This window comes from Apteryx rowi, unplaced genomic scaffold (genome assembly GCF_003343035.1).
Source record: "Apteryx rowi isolate R43461 unplaced genomic scaffold, aptRow1 scaffold_766, whole genome shotgun sequence".
In the NCBI taxonomy this organism is placed as follows: domain Eukaryota; kingdom Metazoa; phylum Chordata; class Aves; order Apterygiformes; family Apterygidae; genus Apteryx; species Apteryx rowi.
In genome coordinates this window covers 101,192-128,531 of record NW_020451056.1, presented here as the reverse complement: position 1 = coordinate 128,531, position 27,340 = coordinate 101,192, and the positions used below count along the sequence as shown (strand labels likewise).

Genomic DNA, 27,340 nt, shown 5'->3' with positions numbered 1-27,340 from the left:
ATATTATTAGCCCCTTTTCCCACCGCATAATATACTCATGTGCAATTGCTTGCCTGGTGTCATTTGTGTTATCTTCTTGAAATCACAGCTGTGTGAAATAATAGGTCCTTTCCTGTAGGAGGGATGCACATTATTTGTCTGCGAATTCAGTGATGGCAAATTTTTTCAACCAAAACTAAGTTCACTTAAAAATATTTTGTGCAGTTCTGGAGCACTGATGTTGTAGTTATGGGATTCTCTTTTAACTGCTTTGGGGGAAGCAGTCTGTATACTGAGTCTGTTTGTATTTTAATGAGATTAAGGTGAGTTTACAGTGAATACTTCTTATCAGGATGGTTAATTTTTAAGCAGAGCTGGAAACTAGTTTGAGGGAAAAGCATGTATGTGTAAAATTTCTGCCTGCTTGGTTGGCTATACAAACAGTTGAATTTTCACTCGGTGAGTGAGAGAGGAACAATCTGCGGGAAGTCTGCCTTAGGAGATTCTTGCTATCCACATTCACTGGATTTTTCTTACCCCACATCCTAGAGGGTTCTGCCCTCACTTGTGCCAAGTGCTGAATCAACTGTGAGGCTTTAACTTAGGGTGAAAACTTCTTAAGTGGTGGTAAAAGGATGAATTGTTTTGCGAAAATGGTTATTGCTTACTAAGCCTTTTTATATACAACATCACAGGTTATCACAATAATCTTGAACATTATTTAAACAAGTCCAGTTCCTTCAGCCTCTCCTGACACAGCAAATGCACCTCTGCCATCTTGGTGGCCCTACGCTGGGCTCCCTCCAGTTGGTCAATGTTGTTTTTTGGGGGAGGGGAGGAGGTCCAAAAGGGACACAGTATCTGGACATGGTCTAACAAGAGCTGAGCAGAGGGGGAGTAATCGCGTCCTGCTCTCTGCTGGCTCTGTGCCTGCTGATGCAGCCTGGGACGCTGTTAGTAGTGCACCCTGGCAGCAAGGACGCTTATGTCTACCCTTCAGACCACCAGGACCCTCCGGCGTTTCACAGAGCAGCTCTTTGGTCTGCACCATTGCAGGGTGTTAGTCCTTTCCGGGTGCAGGATGTAGTATTTGACCTCCTTGAATTTCATTAGTTTCCTGTCGGGAGTAAACTCTTTTCTGTGCCTGTGATGTAAGACATTGAGGGCAAAAGTCATTTTGGAGCCTGGCAGTATCAAATACAAGGGTGAGAAAGCTGTCTCTTGCTAAGAGCAGGTAGTGGAGAGAACCTGTGATTTAAGGGAATCCAGCACTGTTGTTGAAATTATATGCAAGCTCTCCAGCTGTTCTTACTGTGTTGTCTGTACTGGCGTTAGATGTGGAGGGATTAGTTGAAGGATTTAGCAATTAGTAGGTGAGGTGGTGGTCAGGGAAAGTAGTGAATCCTTTCAGAAGGGAAGAATATGTTTCCTTGTGTCTTGCTTTGCTGTGTGTAATCAAGAGAAAGAGGACCATGTGTGTCTTGATTTATTCTAGCACTGTATTGCGGGCTGTCAGGAACAGGCAGCAGTTTTCTTCCTTTGAGGAGAGTCAGAAATTAAGTGAGGTGCCTGTGATTTCTGGGTTCCATGATAGATAAATGACAATGCAGAGCATATTGCACATAGAATTGTAACATCTAGAAGATTTAATTTGTTCCTCAGTGCCGATCCAACTGCAAGGAATTCTATCAAATGCAGTGGGAAGGCATTGCAAGGAATTATTTCAAGGGTACACAGGTCACTTGTGTGCATGTATTTTTAGACTTTTCATGTTCTCAGAAGTGTGGGGTTTTATTTTTTAATTTCTTTTTTTTTTAATATCTGATATTGTGGAAGAAATGGGGTATGCTACTGGGCAGCATTAATGAAATTTGTCATAGAATTTCCTTGCTCATTTAAGAGTTTTACTTATTCAAATAAGTGGCCATTTAAGCAGTTCAGTCATGGGATGCTAGAAAGATGACGCATTTTGAAAGGCTTAAATGCCTGCCCAGAGCCTCCATTCTCTCTAGAACACATCTGACAAGATTGGAAAAAAACTTGGACATATCCCACGCTCTAGGTTTTGGCAGAACTTAGTTGCACATGCTTACAGTAACAGAAGAAATAGTTTGCTAACACTGCCCTTCCTTCCCATCTGAAAAAAGTGGTCTGAGAGGAGTGAAAAGGAGTAGCTGCTAAGGTAATTCAGGAATAACCCAATCTCGTTGTGCACAGAAAGGTTTACAAAGTTGTGGAGATTACAGCTGAATCCACGAAGATTTAGATAGTAAATAGAGGCCAAATCCTTCAATGTATTTATTTGCATGAGGTACGACTTTTTTGGCAAAAAGCCTAACATGAGAATAAAACCACTGCCTTTGACCTGGCACTCAGGTGGTTCTTCTTCCAGCTTCACTACTGGTGTGAAGCTTTCTAATATGAAGGTGTTCAGAAGAAGGTTCCCAAGCACTGATGCAAATGATAGAGCAAGGATTAAACTGAGTGTGTTCTCTATTAGCCAAGTGCTTTTTAAGAGAAGCTCCTTGTTTGTTAATGACTTCAAAGATATCATCAATGCTTTTTCCCCTCTGTCTTATTTAATCTTTGTGTTGTTTGCTGGTCATGGTTCTAAAATAAACAAGACTCTGTATTTTTCTTTTTTCTCTTGTGTGTGTTTATACTTTAGAGAAATTCTCATCCATGTAATAAATTTCCAACGAATGTGCCTGAACTCTTGGGAGTTCAAACCACCTTAAAGGGCCAAGCAACGCTCAGAAGCAGTGCTCATAGCAAAAGGTATCCAGTTTCTATTTATTTCCCTTTTAAAAGAAGCTCACCTTCTCTCACTTCTGTTTTCTTCTTTCCTCCTATTTTTCTTGTTCTCTCCTGTTTCAGTGTGTTAAAATAAGGCAGTTCTCAAGGTGGCCGTTGTTAGTATAAAGCACCAACTGCTTTTCAACAGTTACTGTTATATTGCTGCTTAGCAGACTTGAATTAATTGTAAGGTGTGGTGAACCTTTTCTTGATAGTATTGTTGTCCTAATGTGACAGAAAAGAGAGAAGCAGTAGTCTCAGTTTACTGTGAGTGATGATAGAGATTTTACACCAAATCTGTTCTCTGCTTTTTAGATAGACTGGAGTAACGGAGAGGTCATTAGTCCTCCTTGAAGAAACTCTCATTGTTAAAGAGTAGTTGATGATAAGTTTTTAATATAGCTTTACTGTTGATCAAGGAAAGCATGTATCTTTGGTTTCTCTGTAGAGGGTTGTGGGATAGCACAGAGCTTGGAACCAGGTTCAGTGGTGTCTGGGTCTAGGTTCTTGGATACTCTGACTTATGGATCACTTCATCGTCCTTGGTTTTGATTCTTCCTTCCATGCTGGAAATCAGATGTTAGCAACCAATATTCTGAAGCTATGCCATTTCATGAGCTTGTACTATTTCTAAATTACATTGAATATAGATTGATATGATTCGTAAAAGTAACAGAATATTACCTATTTATGGTTACTGAAGTGGCTTCTTTATTATGAATGGTTAAACTTGATATCCCAAGTTTCATAGCTCCTAAACTGTGATAATTAAATTTTAAAAAGCTGAGGGGAAATAGAAACAGCAATAGACAAACCTGATTTTTTTTTTTGCTTGTTTTTTAAATTGTCAGTAGAAAACTACGGATGTTTCTGGAGCTGACTGTACAATAGAATATATATAAGATGTAAACAAATGGGAAGGGGAGGCAGAGACTTGGACAGAAAAATTTTGTAGCCAATTGGTTAAGAACTAGTACGACTTTAAAAAAAAAAAAAAAAAAAAAAAAAAAAACTTTTGACGATCAAAATTAATGATGATGTAACAGTGATGGCGATGGTGTAGCCCTCCTGTCTTTGACGTTACTGACCGCACAGATCACTGTTGCAGCACTGCTTTGTTGATATTTCTTGTTTTTGATTGCTATGTGGACTATGCGATAGTATCTTTTGATCAGTAGCGTGCACTTGAGTTCTCCAGTCATGCCAGTGCAGGCATGGTCTGCTATGGTCCCAGCTACCTCTGTTCTTGTTAGTGTGTCAGCTTTCTTTTGTTGTATTTTTTTCCCCTGTGTGTCCATGTATGTTATTTAATGTAGCTATAAATTTCATTTTAAAGGGACCAGTAAAGTATTTGCCTCTCTAGAACATTGTATTCAGATACTTGTACAATAGGTTTTTATGTTAGAAGGGTTTATTGGGCATCTGCTCCATGTTCACTGATCCTAGAAAATGCTCACAAATCCCTTACAGTGAACTTGAGACTTTGAATGCACAAGAACAAAAGTCTCAATTGTTGCTGTAAAATGAGAGAGTAAGAATGATTTAGGACATATCTCTGAACATCAGTGAACTCATCCTACAGCGTTCTTTGCTTTCAAGGTAGGTGAGCTCCTAATCCTTGCCCTTAAAAGCATGAGCTAAGAACAAGGAAGCAGTCACTGGTACACGGGGACAAATGAGCTAATCTGGCAGAAACTTTGCAGTGAGAGATGTACTTAAATTCCTGTGTTCTGCTTTTAACTTAAATTTTTCCCATGATGATTTTAATACTGATGACAATCGTGTTCACAGACACAATTGCAAATTCTATTCAGCCTACTAAAAATCTTATTTATCCGTTCTGGTATCTTAAGTGGTTGACTGTGAACACTGGTTTGAGAGAGGAAATGAGTTCTGCTTTTGATGGATGATATAGACAGAACTTACATGAACCAAAAAAAAAGCCCATGTCCTGCTACTTTAAACCCAGAAGGCAGTAAGATTGTGAAACTGATTCCAGCAAACTGGCTGACCTTGCTGTAGTCATACTCTGGCTTCTTCCTCTGTTGCAGTCTTACTCTCGCTTGACTTGGCCAAGATCATCAAAAATGCACCCAGAGGTCTCGCTGAGCAAGAAAATTTTCTGATTTCCTGTCAGTCTATACTGTGTTTTCATGCCAACTAAAGTAGTGAGAAGGGTGAAGTTCCCCCAGGGTGCAGTCTGTCCGTGGGAGTCAAACTCGGAACAATCCTGCTCTGCATCTTCACAACAAATGGATAAGATTCTACCCCAAATTTATTTGAAAAACATGAACACTTCTTTGTCAGAAGAAGTCTGTAGTCTGATAGGGTACTTTAGTCACTGCCATTTAGGAAAACGAATTGCTGGAAGATCTCAGGATAAAGAATGACTGGACAATGAGATGGCAAGTGTTAGATTTAGTATGTCAGAACACATCAAGTAATGTATGTGGGGTGGACTGTTCCTATGTGCGCTGTGACAGGCTGTAAAACAGCCATTTCCTGCATGCACTAATTAGGAATAATTAAAAAGGAATATGACCCCACTTTATATGCAGAGATTAAAATAGAAGAATTGATTAATGAGCTGACTAAGCAGCATTTAGCGTCAAGTTTACATCAGATCAGTTGGGGAAAAAGATTCGTAGCAACCCTTCTCTGGGGACAGGCAGGTGCAGCCCTGTGTAACACGTCGGAGGAGCGTCAGCTGGCTCCGTCCGGTGAGGAGGGTCGCTGTAAAGAGCTCTACAGTCTCACGATCGATCGTGCATCCAGTATATGAGCAACAGGGGCAAATGGACCAACAAATACAGCTGGGGATTGCAGCCTTCGTGGTACTTAATGTTCTTAGTATTTAAGGGTTGTCACACTTAAGCTTCTGCTCTTACAGGTCTGTCTTGTAATTACTGTAGATAAAGCAGACTGTTTAAGAGGCCTTGAATTTCGGGGCTGTTGTGCCCTGCATCCCACCCCTTTGGAGTGGGAGGACTCAAGAGTTGTTTTCTTGGGCCTGTGTCCCCAACATGTGTTCTGAGAATACATAAGTTTCTGCTTTTGTGTTTTGTGCTGCCTTTTACTTATTGAACTTGGCAATTTATGTTACAAAATTTATTTATTTATTTATCTTACGTCTAAATGATAACCCTAAATTGAGAACACTGTGTGAACATGCTTGAGCTCCATTTATATTTAGGTGGTATCTGTGTTTTTTATGGAAAGAATTCATCTGGTTAAGTTATCTTTTAACTATTTTTCACTTTTTTCTTCCCTGTCACAAACCAAACATTCTATGTATCAATATATAGAGCAAATATGAAAATACCATAAGAGAGAAATGGAGCCATCAGCAAGCTTTTGATTCTGGAGGAAATGGATGGAAATGACATTCCTACTGAATGTTACTGCAGTAGACGTAAAGCAGGAATTGGGCTTATACTCTCCTGAGCAGATGTACAGCATATGGCTCTCCTTATGGAAATGTGTGTGTGCTTTCACCTGAAAAACACTGCTAATATTAAGCATATCTAACAGTTCTGTTGTGTCTTGTTGAGAATTGCAGCAGCTCATCCATTTATTAGTACGTGTTGCCCTTCGCCTGGTGGTAGGATAAGGAGGAGGCAATGAAAGAGGCAGTTTCTCTGTAACCATGCTGCAGAATCTTTTGCTTCTGAAAGACTGCATTTTTCTCTCTGAAGCTTAAGATATATCCCCCAAGAAGCAATTTTTTGCCAATCTCCATTTTGGTCATATATTAGTAAGATCTTGATGTACCTGTAAAATTTTCTCTGGTGGAGGTGATAAATGATCTTTCAGAACCGCTTCTGCCTGCGATAAGCTTCTGAGTTGTTAGCCGGTACTGTGAGCGCTGTAAGCAAATGATTGATTCCGAGTGACTGGGAATCAAACTAATGGGCATACTAGCTGTTCCTTGTGCTAAACTACCAATTACTTTGGTATTATACCTTTTCCAAGTGACAATTTTGTTGTTGCAATGCCAGGAGAAGTGTTTTCATTTTGCCATCTGGATGGGTCTGTTCCTTGTTTTTGCTGTAGCCTTCTTGTTGCAGAGTCCTTGCACAATTACTGGACAACCAAGACATCCATTAATTTTTTTTTTTAATGATGAACCCCATTTTGACTGGCAGTTATGTGATGGCATTTTTGGGATGTCTAAGAATGCTAACCTGAAGATAGAAGTTGGCAGACGCTTACCAGAAAGACATAAGCTGCTGAATTGCTTTCACCAAAACCAGATTGATATGTGTACCTTAGAGAAACCTACTGTTTCTTGACATGGTAGGAATAACTGACCAATTATATCCCAGGAAGGCACTTCAGGGAAAAACATGAGCATGAAATGAAGATGTCAGTAGAATACCAAAGCACGAAGAGGACTAATATTTGCTAGCTACACACATTTCCAGAAGCTTCTTTCTAGGCCCGTTCTGATGTTGGGGGTGGGAATTTGCATGTGCAGGTAATATGCGTCAAATCAAGTGTGAGAATAGTGCTTCTTTGTGAGCCAGTACCTAGAACAGAATGCGAAGTTTAGAAAGCTCGGAGAAGATTTTAAAAAGAGAATCTGAAAAAAAAAAAAGATATAGGAGAAGATGGAAGGAGGAAATAGGGACATTCAGTAGAGGATTTAACTGTTGAGAGGTAGGATGGAGATGATATGAGTGAAAACTGGGAATTATTTCTTTTTACTGAAAAGAGGAAGATTAGGAAACTTTTTAGACCATCTATCCAACATGTACATCAGTTTGTATGATTGATGGCATAGTGTCCCTATTGGAAGTGGCTAGAATATTAAAGAACAGATTTTCATGAATTAGTAGTAGGTTTGGGGAGACTTTTTTTAAAAACTTTGACATCCTAACATTAAGTGCACTGGGTTTCTGGGAATAAGGAAAATGGAAGCTTTTGTAAGAACAGTTTTTCATAAGTATTTTTTATTTTCTCAGGGTACGGAGTCCATAAAGATGGAAAACGGACAAAGCACAGCAGCTAAACTGGGGCTTCCTCCCCTCACACCTGAACAGCAGGAAGCTCTCCAGAAAGTGAGTAAAGCTGATGTATATTTGCTTCTTAGCACTTTTTTTTCTTTCCTTTCCTTCCCCCCCCCCTTTTTTTTTTCTCCCCCCACTAGCGTCTATTACTGCTCTTGTAAAAGGAAACTCATCTGCCAAGGATACGTATGGGATAATGGCCATGCTGTGTGTAGATTGACTCTTTTAAATTTGTGCCCAAATGTTGTTTATTTTAGTTAGGAGTTTATCGTTGCTTTTTGGGGACATGACAAGGAATTTGTTGGGGGTTTTGGGTGGGGTGTTAAGTCAAAATCAAAGCAGATAACGCTTTGAGATCACATGATTCTGAGACGATATGCAACTGCTGCAAAGTTACTGCTAGGAGCAGCCTGTACTCCACAAGGAATAGGTTTCTAATATGCTCCAGCTGATCTTTTGCTCTATCCACACAAGAACACACTGCAAAATATCTCTACTTTTTCCCCCATGCTCCTTTCCGTATTGTTGTAAAGGGACCCCTTAGCATGCAGCAAGTATTTTCAACCCCTTTGAGCCAACCTGTTTTAATCTAGACAAAAATGCAGTCCAGCTCTGATTTCTGGTTGTTGGTCCTGTTTTATACAGCTGTGGGGAGGTTACTACTGACTTCTGGCTCGCTTTCCTGATGGGAGTGAGTGATGCCTGGCTTACTGAGTGGAGAGCAGAGTTGGGAAAAGAGGGGAAGAGAACAAAGCCAGGGAATGTGGGAGCTGTGGGCTAGGTGTCTTCTGTATTCTGGTGAGGCAAGTACAGTATTGTTCTGGGTAGGCTTCGTGTGAATGTTCCCATAATGCTGAAGCTGCTTGTGTGTGTGTTGTTTGGCTCACAGTGCGAAACGGCCTCGTTTCCTCTGGCTGCTCCATAGCTGACAGATGTAAATCCCCTTGTCCGTTTCCAGGTTTCCGAAGCACACGTCTCAAATCCACGGTTTAGAGCCTGCCGTTCCCTGGCACCTCCCAAACACGTACAGCCATGGAAAGCAGGTGCCTGAGGGGTTGGCTGAATGTGTCTGTCCCATCCCCTGGGAGTAGGCACATATGTGGGTTTCCCTTGACAAAGAGCCTCCATTTCGACACCGTTGGGCGTTAAGCTCAGGCTTTGTCAAATTTTAGAAGGCTGAATGAAAAAGACAAATCAGCCCTGTGTCCACAGGCCAGGAACTAGAGGAGGAGAGCTGGAGCATTTTAGTGAGCAAAAGCAGTGGGTCCTCCAAGTTAGAATAGGCCAGATGTGATAAGGAAGGGGAGGGGGAGTGCCCAGTCCAGAGACTGGGCATGGGGATTAGGAGCCCCCTTCCCTTTTGTAGAACTTCTTTATCCAGATGTTCTCTGAGTGGAAAGGACTTGAAGGAGGCTATCTGTCCTGCCCTCATCCCAGCAGGTAAGGTGCTATGGTGGGATCTAAGGGGCAGAGGGAGGAAGAGGGGAAATGCTGAGTGTGTAGTGCATGCTGCTTCCCTAACATTGCGCCTGCTGCAGACTTGAATCCATCCAGTCCTTTGCTCAAGCGTTATGCTGTATTTCAGGGCTCGCGACTCCAAGATACAGACCAAGACATTAGTAAACCGTTGGCTAATGTAAAGTGCCTTAGTGCTTAGGGCTGGAGCACCGGAAAGCACCATTGGCAGACAGTTGTGTGGTTCTGGGGAGCTGTGGTGTGAAGTCAAATGTCGTTCCCTATTCTGTGGTATTGTCCTGCGACTACAGAGCCTGTATTTCCTTCTAGGCAAAGAAGTATGCAATGGAGCAGAGTATCAAGAGTGTGCTGGTGAAGCAAACCATCGCCCACCAGCAACAGCAGCTCACCAACTTGCAGGTGAGAGACTCTCTGAGATTCTCCTTTTGCTCTTACTCTCCCCTACAAGGTGGAGTTCTTTTTGCACTTAGAACCAGAGCACAGCCCTGAGGTCTTCCCGGAGCCAGGTACTTGCACTTCTGTTTCCACAGGGAAATTGAAGTAGGCTGTCTTCAGCCCTCTAAAGAAATTCCCTTTACTGACTCGTGCAAATTGCCCCCAAATTTCACATGTTCAAAGAGTAAATTTTCTTAAGAATTTCTCTCCTGTTTGAGGGAAATTTTCTCTCCTTTTGGTTGGCCAAATGCTTCTTGAAAAGCCAGAAGCCAAAGAACCTACTGTGGTTTCCACATTCAGCCTACATGGTGTCGAGGGTTACTGGGAACAGTATCCTTTCACCATCTCTTCCCCTTGATGAGTGGGTGCCTGTCTCTTGCATTACTGACAGTGTTACCCCATTTCCTTCCCCCTTCTCCCCTGTACTCTGTCAAGTTCACTGAGAAGTTTGGTTGGCTATTCCTGCTTACGCTGGAATGCCTGTGTCCTGGGAGAATCCTTAAACTGCTATTTAAATCTCCCTTCCTTCAGAAGTTTTTTGAACATATTACTACCTTTACTCAAAGTTAAGAAGCCTAAAATAATGGTTTTGGGGTGTTGGGGTGTTTTAATGAAGTGTCAGTGTGGATGTGCTTGCCACATTAGGCAGCTCTGGCCTTTCAGGGCTGTGCGTGTTTCTGAGTGGCTGTTCTAGTTGAGGGGCTTCTTTTTAAATGCTGGGGGTGAATCAACGACAGTGGTTACAGAGGTTACTATTGCCTTGAGTCCCCCCTGGGAGAAGACCCTGCTTCCTGAGGCAGTGGCAGCAGCACAACTCCACCCTGACCTGGTGGGACTGGAATCTGCAGGGTCCCAGCGCTGGACAGTCCTTGGGACCAGGCAGTGAGGGGCAAGGAAGGAGAGGCCTCTCTCGCAGGGTCCCTGTGCCGCCGCTCTGCTTGAGTTTTTACAAACAGCCATAGTATGCTCAGCTCCAACAGACTGAACTCTGTCTTTACTGTCTTTCAGATGGCAGCAGTGACAATGGGCTTTGGAGATCCTCTCTCACCTTTACAATCGGTCAATAGACATATTCACTTCTTCTTGGGCACTTTGTCTTAGTCAGGGCCTAGAGTGGGGAAGTATTTAGTGGTAATACAATGCTCTTAATTCAACCCAGCACAACCCTCCCACATACCCACCTGTTATGGACAAGCACAACAAGCAGAGGCAAAGTGTAAACTCCCCAGAGGAAGACCCTGGGCTGGGTGCAGTCTGCTGTGGCACTGGCAGTCGGGGCCCTGGAGTCAGTTGGCAAAGAAAGCTTTAGATTTCGAACAATTCTGAACACACCTGTGAAATTGTGGGAGCTGCATTTCTAGGGATGCTACAGTTCTGAGGTCCTGACCTAAAACTAACTGCCAAGGTAACTCACAAATGGGCAATTTCTTACAAAGCAAACTCACGGCACCAGAGACCTGGCAGCTAAGGTGCTGGGGAGGACTGGGGCACTATAGGCTTGCAGAGCATTTTGTAGCCCAGATGTAAGACTGTTCTTACTGTGCATGTTTCCAGGCTAGGTGAATATGGCATGTCTCAAGTAAAGTAAAAGCAGGATGAAAGTAACAGAATTGCAGGACTATTCAGAAAACCTGTGCAGTCCTTTAGTGCTGGAATTTCTAATCGAACATCACAAAGAGCTTAATTACCTGGGATTATCCATCCCCTCCTTTTTCCTAGACGTGTTGGACAATGGCCACTGCAAAAAGTGCAAAAAGCTCCACGCTGCATGCAAAGGTTCAGTTGTAAATATTTTCCCATCTTGCTGGAATATAATGTATCTGGTTGATATAAAATGCAACTGGAGGTCTGTACTCCAAAGTGAAAGACGCACTAAAACTAAAATCACCTGGTTTCCCTCCTTTAACACTGCCACGGTAGGTAGCATGTCAGCAGGGGAGCCAAGATAAAATTTATCAGGGATGTAAGTTGGGAATGGAATAGAAGGATACATCTCAAAATGAATTCAGCACAGCTGGTTTCTCAACCCTGGTGCCCAAGAAACCTAACTAGTAACCTAGATGCTTACTTGATAGCATTAACTCCACCAGTTTTGCTAAACTGTTTTTGGCAGCCTGTATCATTCACACCTGGGCAACAGATGACAAGCAGGTACTGATAATGTAACAGGAAATGTTTAAATTCTCATTAGCTTCAAGGGCACAGTTAATATTGTGAATTCTTCTCCTAAGACATCCCTCCCTCCATAGGGAGTCAGTAACCACTGCCGGTGGGACAGAACAGAGAAGCAGGAGTCTGCTCTGAATCATTCAGTGGTGGTACAGTTCAGTATAGCTAGGATACCCTTTTCTCAGCAAATGCTTTATCCCAAAGCCCATCAGGAATGTCGAAAATACAAACAGACCTCTGTCCAACATTTTTTTCCTGTTGACAGGATTCATCACATGAAGGAAGTGCAGCCTGAACTTCCTATTGTGGTATTCTAGTGCCTATGATTAAAAAACCTCCTGTCTGCTTAATCCTCCAAGTATTACAGCTCGAGACTTTCCATGTTGCATCAGCAAGATGAGCACAATTTCCTAGCATCATTGCATTAAAATTGAAGCTAGTGGTGATGTTTTTGCATCACCTCCTTCATTTAAAGCAGCATTCTAAGATGGCATTTTGGCTTGTCCTTAAAATAACCCTCACAAGCACTTAACTAACAGCAACATTATATAGATACAAACATTGCTGCTGCCTTTATGAAGGTGGCAGATACCTTTAACTCCGTTTTATAGGTGGAAAAGAGGGCCAGTGGCCAGCTCAAAACTACTGAATGTGGCTAATGAAAACAATGAGATTTCTATTCATGAGTTTTTGACGCTTAATCCTGTGCTTTGGTCACAGGTATATATTGTATCATTCCCCTAACATGATGCTACTGGTTCCTGTTAGTAGTCCACGTGTGCCTGTAGTCCTCATGGTCCAGCTCAATTCTGTCTGTAGGTCCAGATTTCTAATATATTGCAGGTGTAACAGATTCCTCCTAACTCCACCGACCTGTTTTTGATAGGATCTGTGCAGCAGAGCAAGATGTGGATTTCCTTCTGTGAAGGTCGCTCCCATGGGAGCGGGCAAATGCCATTTTTCTTGCTACTGTTGCATTGATAACTGAAAGGAAAGGAATGTCCTCTTTGTATATAAACCCTCCAGAAGCTGGGAAATCCCTCCGCCTGGTGCAAGGCTGCAGTGTCTTGTCAAAGAGCTCTCCTAGTAAAGTACTACATTTGTATCACAGGCTGTGGCACCATGGGTGAGGCATTTCACTCACTGATACTTGGGGTTAGAATGGTGATGGCTCTGAAACCTTAAATTGATGCACTGCACAGGATACGGGCTACTGATTACTGGCTTTTATGCACCAAAAACGGGAAGGTGTTGGAGAACCTGGGAGACAACACATCATCAGTCCTGTGTGTGCACGTGCCATGGTCCACCCAGTTCACAGCACTGCGGAGCTATCAGAAAAAAAGCTGATTTTTAACTGTGTGAAATATTTAAACGTAGTCAAGAGGCAAGTTTAGTATCACTTCAGGAGCAGAAGTACGGGGTGAGAACCATTCCTGATCACAGTATCCCTGCCACATGGAATAAATAATAGGAGTTGAACCTCGTTGCCTTTACAGTTTCGATTTCTTCCTGTGGTCAATGTCAGACTCCCATACATGTATTATGTAGGACAAGGATTTCTTCAGGTACAGTTTATGTCCGCACTCCTGTGACTGTCACAGTTAAAATGCTGTCCCTTCTGTTCTGCCATTGGAGTTCTAGCATCCCCAGACAGGTCAGAAGTCTGATCCCATTGTGCTCATGCTTGTTCCAACATCACGAAAGTAGGCCTCTTGTGAAGGCCGTAATTGGAGACCCTCTTAAACGGTGGCGGTGGGGAAGAGGAGATTGTTCAGAGCTCCATGCTTTGGTGCCCAGCGTTGTAGTACTGGGGGAAGGAGAGAGGCATCCAGCTTAATGCTGCTTTTGCCTACTCTTTAGCAGTCTGTAGCCCTTACTGCTTTATGGGTTTTTTTCTGTCTGTTCCATGCAGAACAGGAATGAAGCCCTGTGCACATCTCCAATGCACTATAATTCAGTCTTGCCGATTGTAGGGAGTTGCCTCTACAGAGACTTCATTTCTGCCTTGGTCCCAAGACATGCTGATAGGATATGCTGGCCAAACCTGTGATTTTTAGAAGGCAGTATCTTCCTAGAATAATGTTTGTTAGTAGCAGCAACTATAGAATTGCAATATGGGGGAAAAATAATTGAAGGATACTGCTTTGGGGGATACCTGCTATAGGAAATTTCTGGGTTTGTCTTGCAAACAAGTTTTCAGGTATATTTAGGAGAAAAATAGCACAGAGACCTTCTCTGCACCAAGATTGATAAGGGCAGAGTCATTGGGGGCTGCACAACTATCTGAGCTAGTAACAGCAGGCAGTGATGAGTACTAGCACCACACGCTTAACTAAGAAATTTCATTTAACAGTTTGATTTTTGCTTTGCTTTTGAACTGTGCACTGGAAGTGGTGCCTAGTACTGGATCTTGTACTGCCTGGGGAGGGGGGAAGGGGAGGAGGTGGTGTGTGATGCTTGAGGGAGTGGGGAGGAGGTACCAATTCCAGAACCTTTGCTGCCTGGGAGGATGTGGGTGGGGGGACTGACTAGGTGGTGCCCGGTATTGGATCTCTTGCTGCCCCTTGTGGGAGGGAATGGGAGGGATTGCTAATAACACCTAGAATTGGAACTTTTGCTGCCTGGAGGGGGAAGCTGTCTTAGAATGAAGTTATTTCCTCCTCCTGCAAGTGTTGCTGGAGATGTGATCATGCTGGGGTGGGTTAGACCTTATCAGTGGGATTGGAGTTAAGGCTGCTGAGGTGGCAGACCCCATCAGAGATTGACTGTGCCCCTGGGAGTGAACTGTACTGCCTATCCGCTCCAGCAGTCTGTGCATCGAGCAGGAAAATACTTCTTTATTACTACATGTGTGCCAGGCTGTGCTGCAGCCAGTGAGGAGCTACCTGCTGTTGGGTCATAGCTCCTGGGAGGGAAGGAGGAAGGGAAAAGAGTTGTCCTGGCATCCATGACCACCCCCTAATCTAACCAGCCAGTTCTTCTTTCCAATACAGATGGCAGCTCAGAGGCAGCGCGCCCTGGCCATCATGTGTCGTGTGTATGTGGGTTCCATATACTATGAGCTGGGAGAAGATACCATTCGTCAGGCCTTTGCCCCATTTGGACCTATAAAAAGCATTGATATGTCCTGGGACTCTGTTACAATGAAACACAAGGTTGGTTAACAGTGCTTGAGTGATGGTTTTTCTTATCCTTAAGGCCTTCCTGATTATATCCAGGAGAAGAAGGAGCCTTTATCCTTTGTCTGAACCAGAAAGTAGGCTGCTTTAGTGTATTGACTTTGAGATAAATGTTTGTGGCTGCCTGCTCTACTTAGCTTTGCAGAATGCTGCAGTGGGCACCAGATGTGTATGGGGATGTCATGCATGAAAGATGCTGAGCAGTTAGCAGTCCTATATGCAGTGGCCTTTCTCTGTTAGGCCTCTGGGTATGAGAAACTCAGGAAGCAGGTGGCCGTGGGTCTGTGCTTAGCCTGCAGTTTTCTGCTTTGATAAAAAGCTTCTCTAGGGAGAAGCCTTCTCAGGCCATGATAATTGGAATCTGGTACATGGGAAGTCTTGGCTGCATTAGCTGGCACTAATTTGAGACAAGCCGAGACTGGTATGATTCAATAAGAGTATCCTTCTGTCCTAGGGTTTTGCTTTTGTGGAATATGAGGTGCCTGAAGCTGCTCAGCTGGCCTTGGAACAGATGAACTCTGTCATGTTGGGGGGAAGAAATATAAAGGTGAGTAGCAGGCATGCTTTGAAACTTCTTCTTTCTTTCTACTGTGAATAAAGTTTTTCATGGCTAGAAATGCTTCCCACAGCACTGTGCTGTGGAAAGTAACTTAAAATCTATTTCCTGATGGACCTTCATTTTCGACCCGCTAAGTACATGGTGGCTCTTGGCCCCTTGATCAATGAGGAGAAACCTTCAGAGTGCTTATGTAATCTAGAAGCTTATTCTGGTAAGCTGGCTTGTTCCCTGCACCCCCCCCCCACACACACACACACACATAGAATGGAAGTCTCTTGAGGGGGGAAAAAAAGTTTTTAGTTTCTTAGTATTTTATGCCTTCTTAGTATATTATGCCTTTGTGGATGATGGATAAGTTGCATCTGGCTTTTGCTGTGGCTGTTGATGTCTAAGGGACTTCAGGTAATGGCTCACCCTTGCCAGATGAAAAGGAGACATTCAGGACAAACTGGAAAAAACAAAGGACTGCAGCTGTGTTTTTCCAGGCAATAAGGAAGAAATGACTGTGCAAAGGTAGAACTTTGGGGGAGACTAGCATTTTCTGCACGTACAGTGTTTTATATCTTGCACTTATATCCCTGATTGCATTCTGCATGTCTGCAGTGCCCATTTCCAAGCATTTTTAAGGAGCCTTCAAAAGAAGGGTATAGAAGCATTGTGTCTTACTTTCAGCATTGTTCTCACTTCCTGGAAGTTGGTCTCTGGTAGGTGAGGGGAGATAAGTGCTTGCTTAGAAAAAATGGGGGGCGAGAGGGGGGTCTGTCTAGGCTCTCAGTCCTTCTGGAATACCATGTAGAGCAGGTTGTATCCCAGAGCTAAGAGTTGACTGTTGCCCTTGTACTATTTGTGACGTTACGATGGGCTGTGTGGGTTGAGCAGGCAGTCAAGCTGCTGTCTTGATTTTGCCTTCTGTATGTCTTGGCGAGTCATGATGGTGCTGTTCAGAATGCTTACCGGACTGTTTGTTTGCTGTGTTCTCTGCAGGTTGGAAGACCGAGTAACATAGGTCAGGCGCAACCAATTATAGACCAGCTAGCAGAAGAGGCAAGGGCTTTTAACCGCATCTATGTGGCATCTGTTCATCAAGATCTTTCAGATGATGACATCAAGAGTGTGTTTGAGGCCTTTGGAAAGATTAAATCCTGCACACTAGCAAGGGATCCTACAACAGGAAAACACAAAGGCTATGGTTTCATTGGTAAAATGGCTATCTGATATTCATTGTGGGGTAGGGAATGTCATTGGGATCATCTTCATTGTTTTTACTCTGGTGGAAGAATTACTTTAAACTACAGAATAGGAATAAGTTTGGAGGGGGATCTGTGCCTGAACTTAGAAATCTAATTAGTTGAGATACCTTGCTGTGCTTACTATTCTTAATGATGCTTGCGTAATCAGAGGGGTAAGATGAGTGAACTAAGAGGTGAGGGGCTTCTCACTGGAGCTCTAAGTGGTCTTTTTACAAATACAAATCTAAGTTGTCCAGTGAGAGAGTGGTTGAGTTCACAAGTCAAAAAGGTCATTTGTAATCATTTCTCTTTCTCATTGCAGAGTATGAGAAAGCACAGTCTTCTCAAGATGCTGTTTCTTCTATGAACCTCTTTGACCTCGGAGGTCAGTATCTCAGAGTTGGTAAAGCTGTCACTCCTCCGATGCCTCTCCTGACACCTGCTACCCCAGGAGGATTACCTCCAGCTGCAGCTGTTGCTGCAGCAGCTGCTACAGCAAAAATCACAGCACAGGTAAGGCATAGGCTGGTATGATTCAACAAAATGGGTGGTTATTGTGGTCCTGTTAGAATCAAGAATGCGAGCTCTTCCAGACAGGTATTCAGTAGTTTTAATGGAAGCTGTATTCCCAGGACTTCACATGTAGAAGCTTGCCTAGGACACCTGTGAGGATCTGATACAGCAGCCTTTTGGAACAGAGTCTGGTTGGAACTTTAAGTAAAGAAATATGTGAGGAAGGTTGAGGGGAGACTCCTTATCTGGATAGGCATACCAAAAATTAGGTAAACAGTTGTAGTAGAAGCTAAAAGAATGCCAGAAAGTATGTGATGGGCAGGTAATAGTGAGAGCGGTAATAGTCACCTGAGCAATATTGTTGTTGAAAAGACTCTGCCTGTGGTACGGTGAAAGGCAGCTGTAACAGCTTTAGGCTGTTCAGAAAACAGGTGATGCAGTGCTGAGCAGAACTGAATATTGATGCAGGGGTGTAGGGGTTCTCAAATGTAGTTTGCTCAGAGACTACCCTAAGTGTCAGAAGTAACAGAAGCTCCTGGCTATGACTGATAGGCACTCATAGAGGAGAACTGCCGTTCAAAATAAGCCCCCGTATATATGCCCATCTTCCTTGCCTTGGAAGGAACCAGGGCTTCTCTTTCTGGTTTATGCTTCCAGTGTGGTTCTTGTACAGATTAGCTTAAATTAAATACAGACCATATCTGCATATGTTTTTAAGGGCTTTGTGGTTTCAAAATAATAGATCTGTGAAATTAAAGAAGCTAACTGGTAAACTCAGGTGGACTGAAGAATTCGTGAACATCAGAGGGAAGCTCTAAGTCAGAGATGCAACTTCGCCTGGAATTAGCATGCTGACCAAGGAAGGAGGAAGTGTCTCCATACTTAAATAAAAATATGAGTAGAGATAGGTACTGAATAGCAAAGAAAGTTATGTCTTGACAACCATAGTACAAAAGTCAGCCTTGCAACAAAAGTTAAGTCCAAGTTTCTTTGATAAGTCCTACTGTTATACTTCATTAGAAAAAAAAAGTTTACTGCGTATCCTACCCATAGCTCAGAACATGATTTGGTAAAGACCCATATGAAAAGCTGTTAGACAAGACCAAGGCTATTACAATGAATTTTAAGATGCATAAATAAATGAAGAGAGGAGGTGAAAATGAGCTGTGCTGGAAGCTGCTTTACCCTTCACTCTGATAGTTCTGGTCAAATTAGTTCTTGATTTATCTCCATTAATAAAAATACTGGCAATCTTAGTCTAGGCATTAGAAGAGTTCTCATGAAATTTGCCAGTAACATAGAGATGAGATGCATTATAAATATAGAGGAGAATTGGAATATCACAAAGGAGAAGTGAGATCTTGAGGAATGGAATAAGAATATGTATGGCATTTACTAGTAGAGTACAAGATACTGCATTTAAGGACCAAAACCCAAGAATTTTTGCTCTATGATGGGAGCTTATAGGAGGCCTATGCAAACAAGAGAAGGATCTGGGTAATTAATCATGAGTATAATGTGCTGTTAAACAACAAAGAAGTTGGGATCCTAAGATATATTAAGCAAATTATTTTCAGTAGTTTTATGGAAGTGTTATCATTTTAACAAGGTCTTCATCTGGAATGTTACTTGAATTTTGGCCATCTAGAGTCAAGAGGTTTATTTGGATTATAGAGAAGGACTGCAGCAATAAGAGAAATGGAAAACCTGATATACAGGAAGAAACTAGAAAAGCTTGGCTTGCCATAACTGTAGAATAAATGCTGAAAAGAGCATCAAATTTTTGTTTGAGTACAGTCCATATGGAGGCAAGTAGATAACAGGATGGGAGAAGAGGCTCAGACAATGTGGATGACAGGAAATGCCTATAAAACGTCTTATCAAAGGTGGAAATTTGAAGAAAGTTTTCAGCCGTCAAAAGGGGTAAAGTTCAGAAAGGCCTTCCCAGTAAAAATGGTGGTGGCAAAACTTAGCTATATGATTATCTCATTCGTAAACTCACTGACATGATAACTGTCTGCAGTTGCTATGATCATGAAGGCCAGTGTCAGTGTTCTGTGTTGCTGTCTGCACTCAAAGGTGAAAACTACAGAAACAAGATGATTGATTTAAACTGATCTAAAAGTGCGCAGCTTTTGAAAAGAGCGATATTGTGCTCTGCCTTGCCCTGGCCCTTGCACTTACACTAGCGTTTTTGGCCACAGTGTTCTTTGAACCAGACAAGTGATCTGACAGAAGGCTAACCCTTAAGAAAAACTCAAGCTGGAAGAATTCCCTAGCCTGGTTTGTCACACAGCCCCAGAGCCCTGATGCTGTCAACAAAAGGCGTGGGATGGGAGCTCACATCAATCTGTTTAAATGGATTAGCATTCCTTAGCATTAATAAAAAGCTTTGTGTGTAGACGAGCTATTCAACAATGCCTCGACTTGACTGTTTCGAAGCAGTTGCTGAGGAGCTCTTACGGCCCTCTAGGGTCTAAGTTGAAACAAGTAGAGATTCCTCCTGCTCTGGAATTGCCTGCATCTTACAAACAGTGTACTGAATCCTTTGCTGTCTTTCATTCAGTAGTGTACCTAGCAGCTTGTCAGGATGGGTGAAATTTGAGATATGAGAGAACGTTTTTCTTCCAGGGCTTGGTGTCTGGTAGTTCCTATAGTGGGCTCGGTGGCCTACTTACTCTTTTCTTCTGTAGTAGCACTGCAGAGCTGTCATCCCCAGGACCTGCGTATTTAGTACTTTCTTAAATGTGAAGAGAAAAGGGCTGACATAGCACAACTTTTTGATACAGAATTGACTCTGTGTGCCTTTTTTTTTTTTTTTTTTTTTTTTTTTTTTTTTTTTTAATTCTTCCTTGCAGGAAGCAGTGGCAGGTGCTGCAGTTCTTGGCACTTTGGCAACTCCTGGACTGGTATCTCCAGCACTGACTCTGGCCCAGCCATTAGGGGCATTGCCACAGGCTGTAATGGCAGCACAGGCACCAGGAGTCATTACAGGTGTGTTTACTCTTCATTTTGTCACTTGTATAACTGTTAAAAGCACAGTTCTATGCAACTAGGGTCACAGCTAAGGAGGACTTGAAGCTGAAATTCCCCTCCCTGCTCTGCCTTGTCAAGAACTTTTATTTGTGCAGCATAGCAGGAGTTTATTTTGGTATATAATAGATATGACAGGGACTTGAACTTCACAGCAGAAATGAATGGCACCCTGAGTGAAGATGTGGATAGTTATTACTCCATGCAAAATGCTGCACTCTGCTGTCTCCCTTCTGGGCAAATATATGATGTGTGCGCTAGGTGCATATGCCCTGAATGCTGACCAAGTTGCTGCTTAAGCCTCCCTGGTTGTTCTTGATGCAGAGCAATTAAAACAATACGGATTCTGTGACCCTCTTCTTCACTGGCTGGTGTCTGTCTAAAGGTTGCAGAACATTGGTTCTTTTCTATATGTTACAGAGTTTGTTCTCTTACAGGTGTAACCCCTGCTCGACCTCCTATTCCAGTCACTATCCCACAAGTGGGAGTTGTGAATCCTATCCTGGCTAGTCCCCCAGCGTTGGGCCTGATGGAGGTCAAAAAGGAGAAGGAGGAGGAGGAAGTGTTCCAGGAGTCAGAGAGACCAGAGATGTTGAGTGAACAGGAACACATGAGCATATCTGGCAGCAGTGCCCGTCATATGGTGATGCAGAAGTTGCTTCGTAAACAGGAGGTGAGTGTAATTTGACTGCTCTGAGCTGGTTCCTGCTGTCAGCAGATGAGAGACTGAGGTTTAGGTCTATCTCAATAGCTCAGCAGTTTATGGTACCATCTTCCAGCAGCAAATACCCTAGGTGCCCCACGGAGCTAATGTGGGAGTACAAAGACCACCTGCTCATGTGCTGCTTGTGAAGGTTCTTTCTTCTGCCTTTGGGAGCTGCTTCTCTTGAGTTTCTCAGGAGTGCTGCCCAGTTGCTAGGCCAGAAAAAGCTTGGCTAGTACAGCTTTCTGGTTAAACCATCTGTTTACTCAGCGTCATTGAAAGGCCATCTTGGTTTGCTTTGACTTATAATTAAAGAAGCAAGCCTGACACATTGTGTCAGAGGCAATCTGTTTCCAAGTGTTGAGTCCACCTTTTCCCCACAACCTCTTACTCTAGGGTGAAACTCTGAGGTGCTTACAAAAAATGTTACAGAAGATGCAATGCGAAAGAGGACAAGAATTAATCCAGGACATTGGACTGAACGTAGATTCATAGATTTTTAGGTCTGGAGGAGGCCGTATTGATAATCTCATCAGGTGTCTTGTACAAGCATGGCCAGAGATTTGTTCCTGTGCATGATTCAGATTCTTCCTTGATACACAGATTTCCTGAGCTCTAACACCGAATGGACCATTTGTCTTCTCTCTCTGTTTGCACAGTAGGGATAACGCTGACATGCACTTCATAAGAGAGAATGGATGAGTTAGTGAATGTTCCCCTTTGCTTTCAGAGGGAAAACAGCTTTATAGACGCATCTTCAAGATTCTGACTTTGCTGCTAACTTTTCCTCTGTCACACCTTTCTGAAAGTTGTTTGGCATTCTCAGCCTATACGTACCCTTCTGGTTTTGCTGCTCTTTTAGTAGGCCTATAGAGACACGTGCACAGGCATGTGTGTATAAGAACTGGAGCAATGTTTTCAATTATACTGGACCTGAACTGCAGTGACCACTAGGCTGTGATACTGGGCAGAGCCAGAGATGTGGGGAGGGGATATGGAATATCTGGGTGTGATGCATGAGAACATACAAAGAAATGCTGTGTCACAAAAAGGCTTGACAGGGGATACATATGATAAAGTTATGTAGCAGGCAGTCTAATAGACTTGTATTTAGTTATCTCCTTTAACGATAGTATCTGGTCAGCTGTCAATTGTCAGAGGTGTAAAAGAGTTGGTTAAACCTTCCGGTGTATGCAGAGATGAAGGACAATATTCACCAAAATATGTAACAATGTTGTTGAAGGTAATGAAGCAAAAAATAACTGGATAGCAACAGCACAAAAAAAAAATTAGAGAGGTCTTCATGTTAGTTGTGCCTCCAGGATGAGTCTGAAAAAAACCGAGATGGCATACAGCATTTCTGACTGAGGCCAGCCACAACGTAGCAGTCAATGAATGAGAACTGTTTGTGCATCTGATGCCTTGGGAGAAATTAACTAAACAAATTTATCTCTGAGAATTTGGGACATTATTGACTTCGTGTAATATGCTTGCAATGACACAGCAGTGGAATGTCCTGTGCTGCTCAGGCCTGCTGCATCATCTCTTGGGGGTTTGCAGATTTAACCTCAGTGTCTCATAGGTATATTAATTCACTTATTTTGTCTCTTCTCTCTGCAGTCAACTGTGATGGTGCTGCGTAACATGGTGGATCCAAAGGACATTGATGATGACTTAGAGGGAGAAGTGACAGAAGAGTGTGGCAAGTTTGGGGCTGTGAACAGGGTCATCATCTACCAGGAGAAGCAGGGAGAAGAGGAGGATGCTGAGATCATTGTCAAGATCTTTGTGGAGTTCTCCATGGCCTCTGAGACTCACAAAGCCATTCAGGCTCTGAATGGCCGCTGGTTTGCAGGAAGAAAGGTGGTGGCAGAGGTGTACGACCAGGAGAGATTTGATAACAGTGACCTGTCAGCATGAACTTTATTTGAAAGAGACTTCTCCCCTGCCCCCTCTGCCTGTCTGTTTTTTTTAGCCATGTGTAAAGAAAGCTCCAGGGTGAGCGCAGATCTCTGTGATGTACTTGTAGTTTGGATAAAAGCGCAAAGAAAGCTACTGTGCTTCTGTGTGTGCGTGTGTGTTAAAGGGGCTGACATCATGTCAGCTTGAGTCTAACTTGGGTCTAGCCTCATCAGCCTACAAGAGTGGGGCCAGAGCCCAAGGAAGGGTTGCTGCTTGTGCTCCTGCCTTACACGCATTGTGGTTGCTTCAGAAACACCCAGGTCAAGCTCCCATTTCATCTTTTGGGGGCTGGAATAGCAATTTTCATCAGAGGTGGGCCATAAATGGTTGGAATGGAGCAGGGAGTCTTTTCTTTTCAGGAAGTATTTCAGTAATACCCTTGAATGCTGCTGCGTTGTTAGTAATGTGTTATTACGATGGAGGGTGGTCTGGCCGGTGCTGGGAGGGAGCCTTCCTGAGAAGTGCTGAGCACCTGCATGCTGATCTTGGGCTCTTGGGAGATGACGTGGACACACTTATACCACAGTGGTGTCTGTCTTCACTTTGCAGACAGATCTTGCAGGGGGTAAGTAGATGTAGGTGTTCTGTGAACCACATATGAAGGACTCTTCTGCATCAACAACTTCTGGCTTGTTTTGTGGACATAAATGCAGAGAAAGGTGCTCTGCAAACCTGGGTCAGAGCCCAGAAGTGAACCAGCTGGGCCTTTTAAAAACTGGTTCATATCCAGTTTGTTCTGATATCGTAGTTTGGACCTCACAGTTCTGTTGATGGGTCAGAGCTACCTTTACCAATTCTCCCTTTATGTGCCAAAAGTAGCAACACAGGCTGCAGACATCACAGCTGGGCTGAGAATGGGAGTAGTGTTGATTTGCAGCACCTAAAGTGCATTTATAAAATACACATCTAGCCCTTGTACTATGGTCAGTGATATGGAAGACATGCTTTGCTGAAAGGAAAAGACTTTGTTGAGAACACAGATTTTGTAATACTTAAAAGCTTGAATGCATTTATTTTTGGAATCTTCCTGTCTAGCTAATGAGTAGGAACAGAATTAGCTCCTCATGTTAATGATTTTAAATATTCTAGGTGCATAAGGGGCAATTATTTTTCTTGTTATGCATAAGTGTTATGCAAACAGTAGAGAACTGAAGAAAATTTTTAGTTCAGAAATTCATGTAACAGAAGAATGATCTCAAAGGAACTTTAAAAAAGAGTTCTGAGTTGAGCCTCCTGCTGCTGCAGGTTGCTTCTAAGTTTAGAGATGCTTTTAAAATTAAGGGGGGGGTGGGTTAAATACTCAAGAGAATCTTTCTTCTCTTGAGGATTAGAAACTTGTATTGGCAGTCTAACTTTATTTACAGTCAATTTACGTTAACTTGTACTAATATTACCTGTTAAATAAGCTTAAGCAACCTTTCCCTTCCCTGGTATTTAGACTCATTCTGAGTTAATAGCAAGTCTGTCTTTTCAACCTGTGTTTTGATAGCCAGTCTCTTGAGATCGGCTTGCTGTTTCCCTGGTCATCTGTCCTAGCAGCTCCTCTTTGCACTTCTTAGTTTGCATTTCCTTTTCTTGAAAGTATATGATTAGACTTGCTGAATATATTCCAGGTGAGGCCTTACTAGGGCCTGGTGCAGTGGCATTCATGCTTTCTTGTCCGTGCTGGAAATGCCTCATCCCATGCAACCTGTGACCCCATTGACCTGTTTTACAACCACAACGTAGTGGTGGCTCGTAGTCACCCCCTGATTTGGTGATGTGCCATAGCCTCTTTGCTTCTCTTGTCCGTGATACAGAAGAAAATTTACCATTGTTAGCTTGTTCCAGGGTTTTATTACTCCTACTAAGGAAAACCAAAAGATCTTTCCCATGACTTACATTGTTCTTTGTCTGGCTTCCGTTCTGCCATTTGCTCCTATTCTGTTGGCTGGATTCGGAGTATAAAGAGTGTACGGGAAGTTTCCTTTTGTCTTGCTGGTAGTACAAAAATAAATAAATAAAAGTTGATTCAAGGGGAAAGCATAGATTAAAGGGTGGAAGCCTGAGGGTTAGTAATCTTACCTGGTTGACTAGATATTTTACAAGTTTAAAGAAAGAAAAGTAACTTTGTAAGCCTGTTGACATGTCAAATGTCTGACAAAAGAGCAGGTATTGTACAACATTTTAATGAAAACACCATAGCATGAGGAAAATACAAATTGATTAGGAATAGCTGACAAACATCTCAAAATATCATCAATAGAAACATCATTGAATTAAGGCTTTTTTTCCTGGGGAAAAAATCCCATAGAAACCTGATTTAGGCCCAATGTACATTTTTTTAATGATTGGGGTTTTTTGAAGTAGGGATAGAAGTGTGCAGATAACAGACTAGGATTACAGGTCACTAACATTTTGTTAGCTTGGCATAAGTGGTTATATGCTTTGTCTGTGTTGAAATGTAAAGTGGCTTATTCAGCAGTAAAGAATAGAGGGTTCTGACTCGAAAAGCTGTAACTCGGAAAAGGATGAGAAGGTTGTGGGGATAATCAGTGGATGTGATGTGTGTTATTTGGATGTTGTAGTGTTCCTCTCTTGGGGCAGCCTCTGAAGGGTTTCGCCATCCAGAAGAGTTTGCCTTCGAGGAGACTCTGCAAGCCTGAGGCTGTCAGTGATGAAAAAGGAAACGTGCGACTGGAGGAACACGAAGTTGCAGTGTGAGCCTTCCTTGGGAGAAACTGGTAGGCTGTTGCCAGACAGGCTTGTGAGCCAGTCTGTCAGTTGCCTGAAACCACTAGTTCAGTGCTGGATCCTTCACTGAAGCTGCTGATAGACATCCCCCAATCCTCCATGGGCTAGAGCTGCACAAGCATCTACTCTCAATTAACTGTGTATTCTTCTGATTATTGTATTTCCTGTCGTGCTTTCTCAGCAAACTGGAAAAAGTTGCAGATGTCTTTGGATGCAGCATGAATCTGGGAGAAGTACAGGCAAAAGGATGGGTACCACTGCATCAGCCTATGATCAGGCTTCAGTCTTTTATGATATTCCCCTTCTTAAATAGTCATGATCTGCAAGGAGCTTGAACAGTTTTCTAACAAGGTGACAAGTGTGTCTTTAGGTTGTTACTTCATGTTTGGACTTTTTCTATTAACGGAATATACCACTTTGCAGAGTAATAGCCTTCAGGTAGGTGTATCTGTGTGGGGCTTTCTCAGTTGATCCTGATGAATTGATAAGTTGATCCAAGGATGAATTACTTGGAAAATCTTGGCAAATTAGAATGGGCTTTTTGCAGAAGCAACCTCAACATCTGAAAATCTTACCACATGATTCCACCAGTGGACTTTCCTCGATTTGCTGTCCTAAGTTAGGTCCAAGAACTGTGCTGATCTCATTAAGATTCTGGCACAACCGTGATAATTGCCTGGAAGCCACAAGAAGTTTGAACCTGTCCAAATTTGTCTTTGTTCATGCTGGAGTCTATATGTTTAGGTATACCAATACTGAATGATAATCATACTGGTAGCTGTGGTTGTGTCAAGAAGAGGCTCATACATATCTTGAGGAGTGTGAGTAATTTACCTAGTACCAGAACTGGTAGAAAAGGGACAGAACGGAGCGGCTGGGATGCTTTGTTGCCTTTACTTATTTGTGGCAGCAAGCCGTTTGGGTGCAGCTGCACAAGCTCTGTCTGGTGTCAACTGTGAAAGGAGGCTTCAGGTTTTAGTGAAGACATCCCAAAAATTTTGGGGTAAAGACAAAACTTGTTTGCCTGAGTGTGCAGAAGCTTACTTACAGTCTGGCCCTGAGCAGCAAAGAGTTGAACTTTTTGCTTTTCACCAGTGCTGCTCCCTTTAGGGATTAGAAGAGACTGATAGCATGTTCTAGATAGGCTTTCATGTCTTGACTCTTCATCACAGGTCACTGGTTCCTTATTACCCAAGTGGTTGGAAACCTCTAGCTCTCACAAATCTGTGGGCCTCCCCTGGAAACCAAAAGGCACATTTTTAAGAGGATACAGCTTAAGTTGAGGTGAGAAGGCACCTTGGAGAGGTGCCTGAGGACTGGAAGAAAGCAAATGTCATTCCAGCCTTCAAAAAGGGCAAGAAGGACCCAAGGAACTAAAGGCTAGTCAGCCTCATCTCAATCCCTGCAAAGGTAATGGAGCAGCTAATCCTGGATACCACTTCTAAGCACAGGAAGGATAAGAAGGTGATCAGGAATAGTCAGCATGGATTCACAAAGGGGAAATCATGCTTAAACAACCTGATAGCCTTCTATGATGGAATGACTGGCTGGGTAGATGAGGG

General features: G+C 42.9%; 1 protein-coding gene across 6 annotated transcripts in view; it reads left to right on the top strand.

The window, feature by feature from the left end:
* Positions 1-23,138, top strand: part of PUF60 (poly(U) binding splicing factor 60) — a 32,937-nt gene extending 9,799 nt beyond the window's left edge. The window contains exons 2-12 of one of the 6 annotated variants that reach the window (XM_026088340.1): positions 2,648-2,757; positions 7,740-7,835; positions 9,570-9,659; positions 10,704-10,754; positions 14,861-15,022; positions 15,501-15,593; positions 16,590-16,803; positions 17,157-17,347; positions 20,206-20,341; positions 20,818-21,053; positions 22,704-23,138. In XM_026088340.1, the coding sequence (XP_025944125.1) occupies positions 7,758-7,835; positions 9,570-9,659; positions 10,704-10,754; positions 14,861-15,022; positions 15,501-15,593; positions 16,590-16,803; positions 17,157-17,347; positions 20,206-20,341; positions 20,818-21,053; positions 22,704-23,003 (1,551 nt within the window). In that variant the 5' untranslated portion in view covers positions 2,648-2,757; positions 7,740-7,757 and the 3' untranslated portion in view covers positions 23,004-23,138. Of the gene's footprint in view, positions 1-2,647; positions 2,758-7,739; positions 7,836-8,429; positions 8,588-8,857; positions 9,225-9,569; positions 9,660-10,703; positions 10,755-10,774; positions 11,101-14,860; positions 15,023-15,500; positions 15,594-16,589; positions 16,804-17,156; positions 17,348-20,205; positions 20,342-20,817; positions 21,054-22,703 lie in introns of those variants that run through there. The other 5 variants (XM_026088339.1, XM_026088337.1, XM_026088341.1 and 2 more) reach the window with 5 other exon arrangements.
* The last annotated feature ends 4,202 nt before the right edge of the window (positions 23,139-27,340 follow it).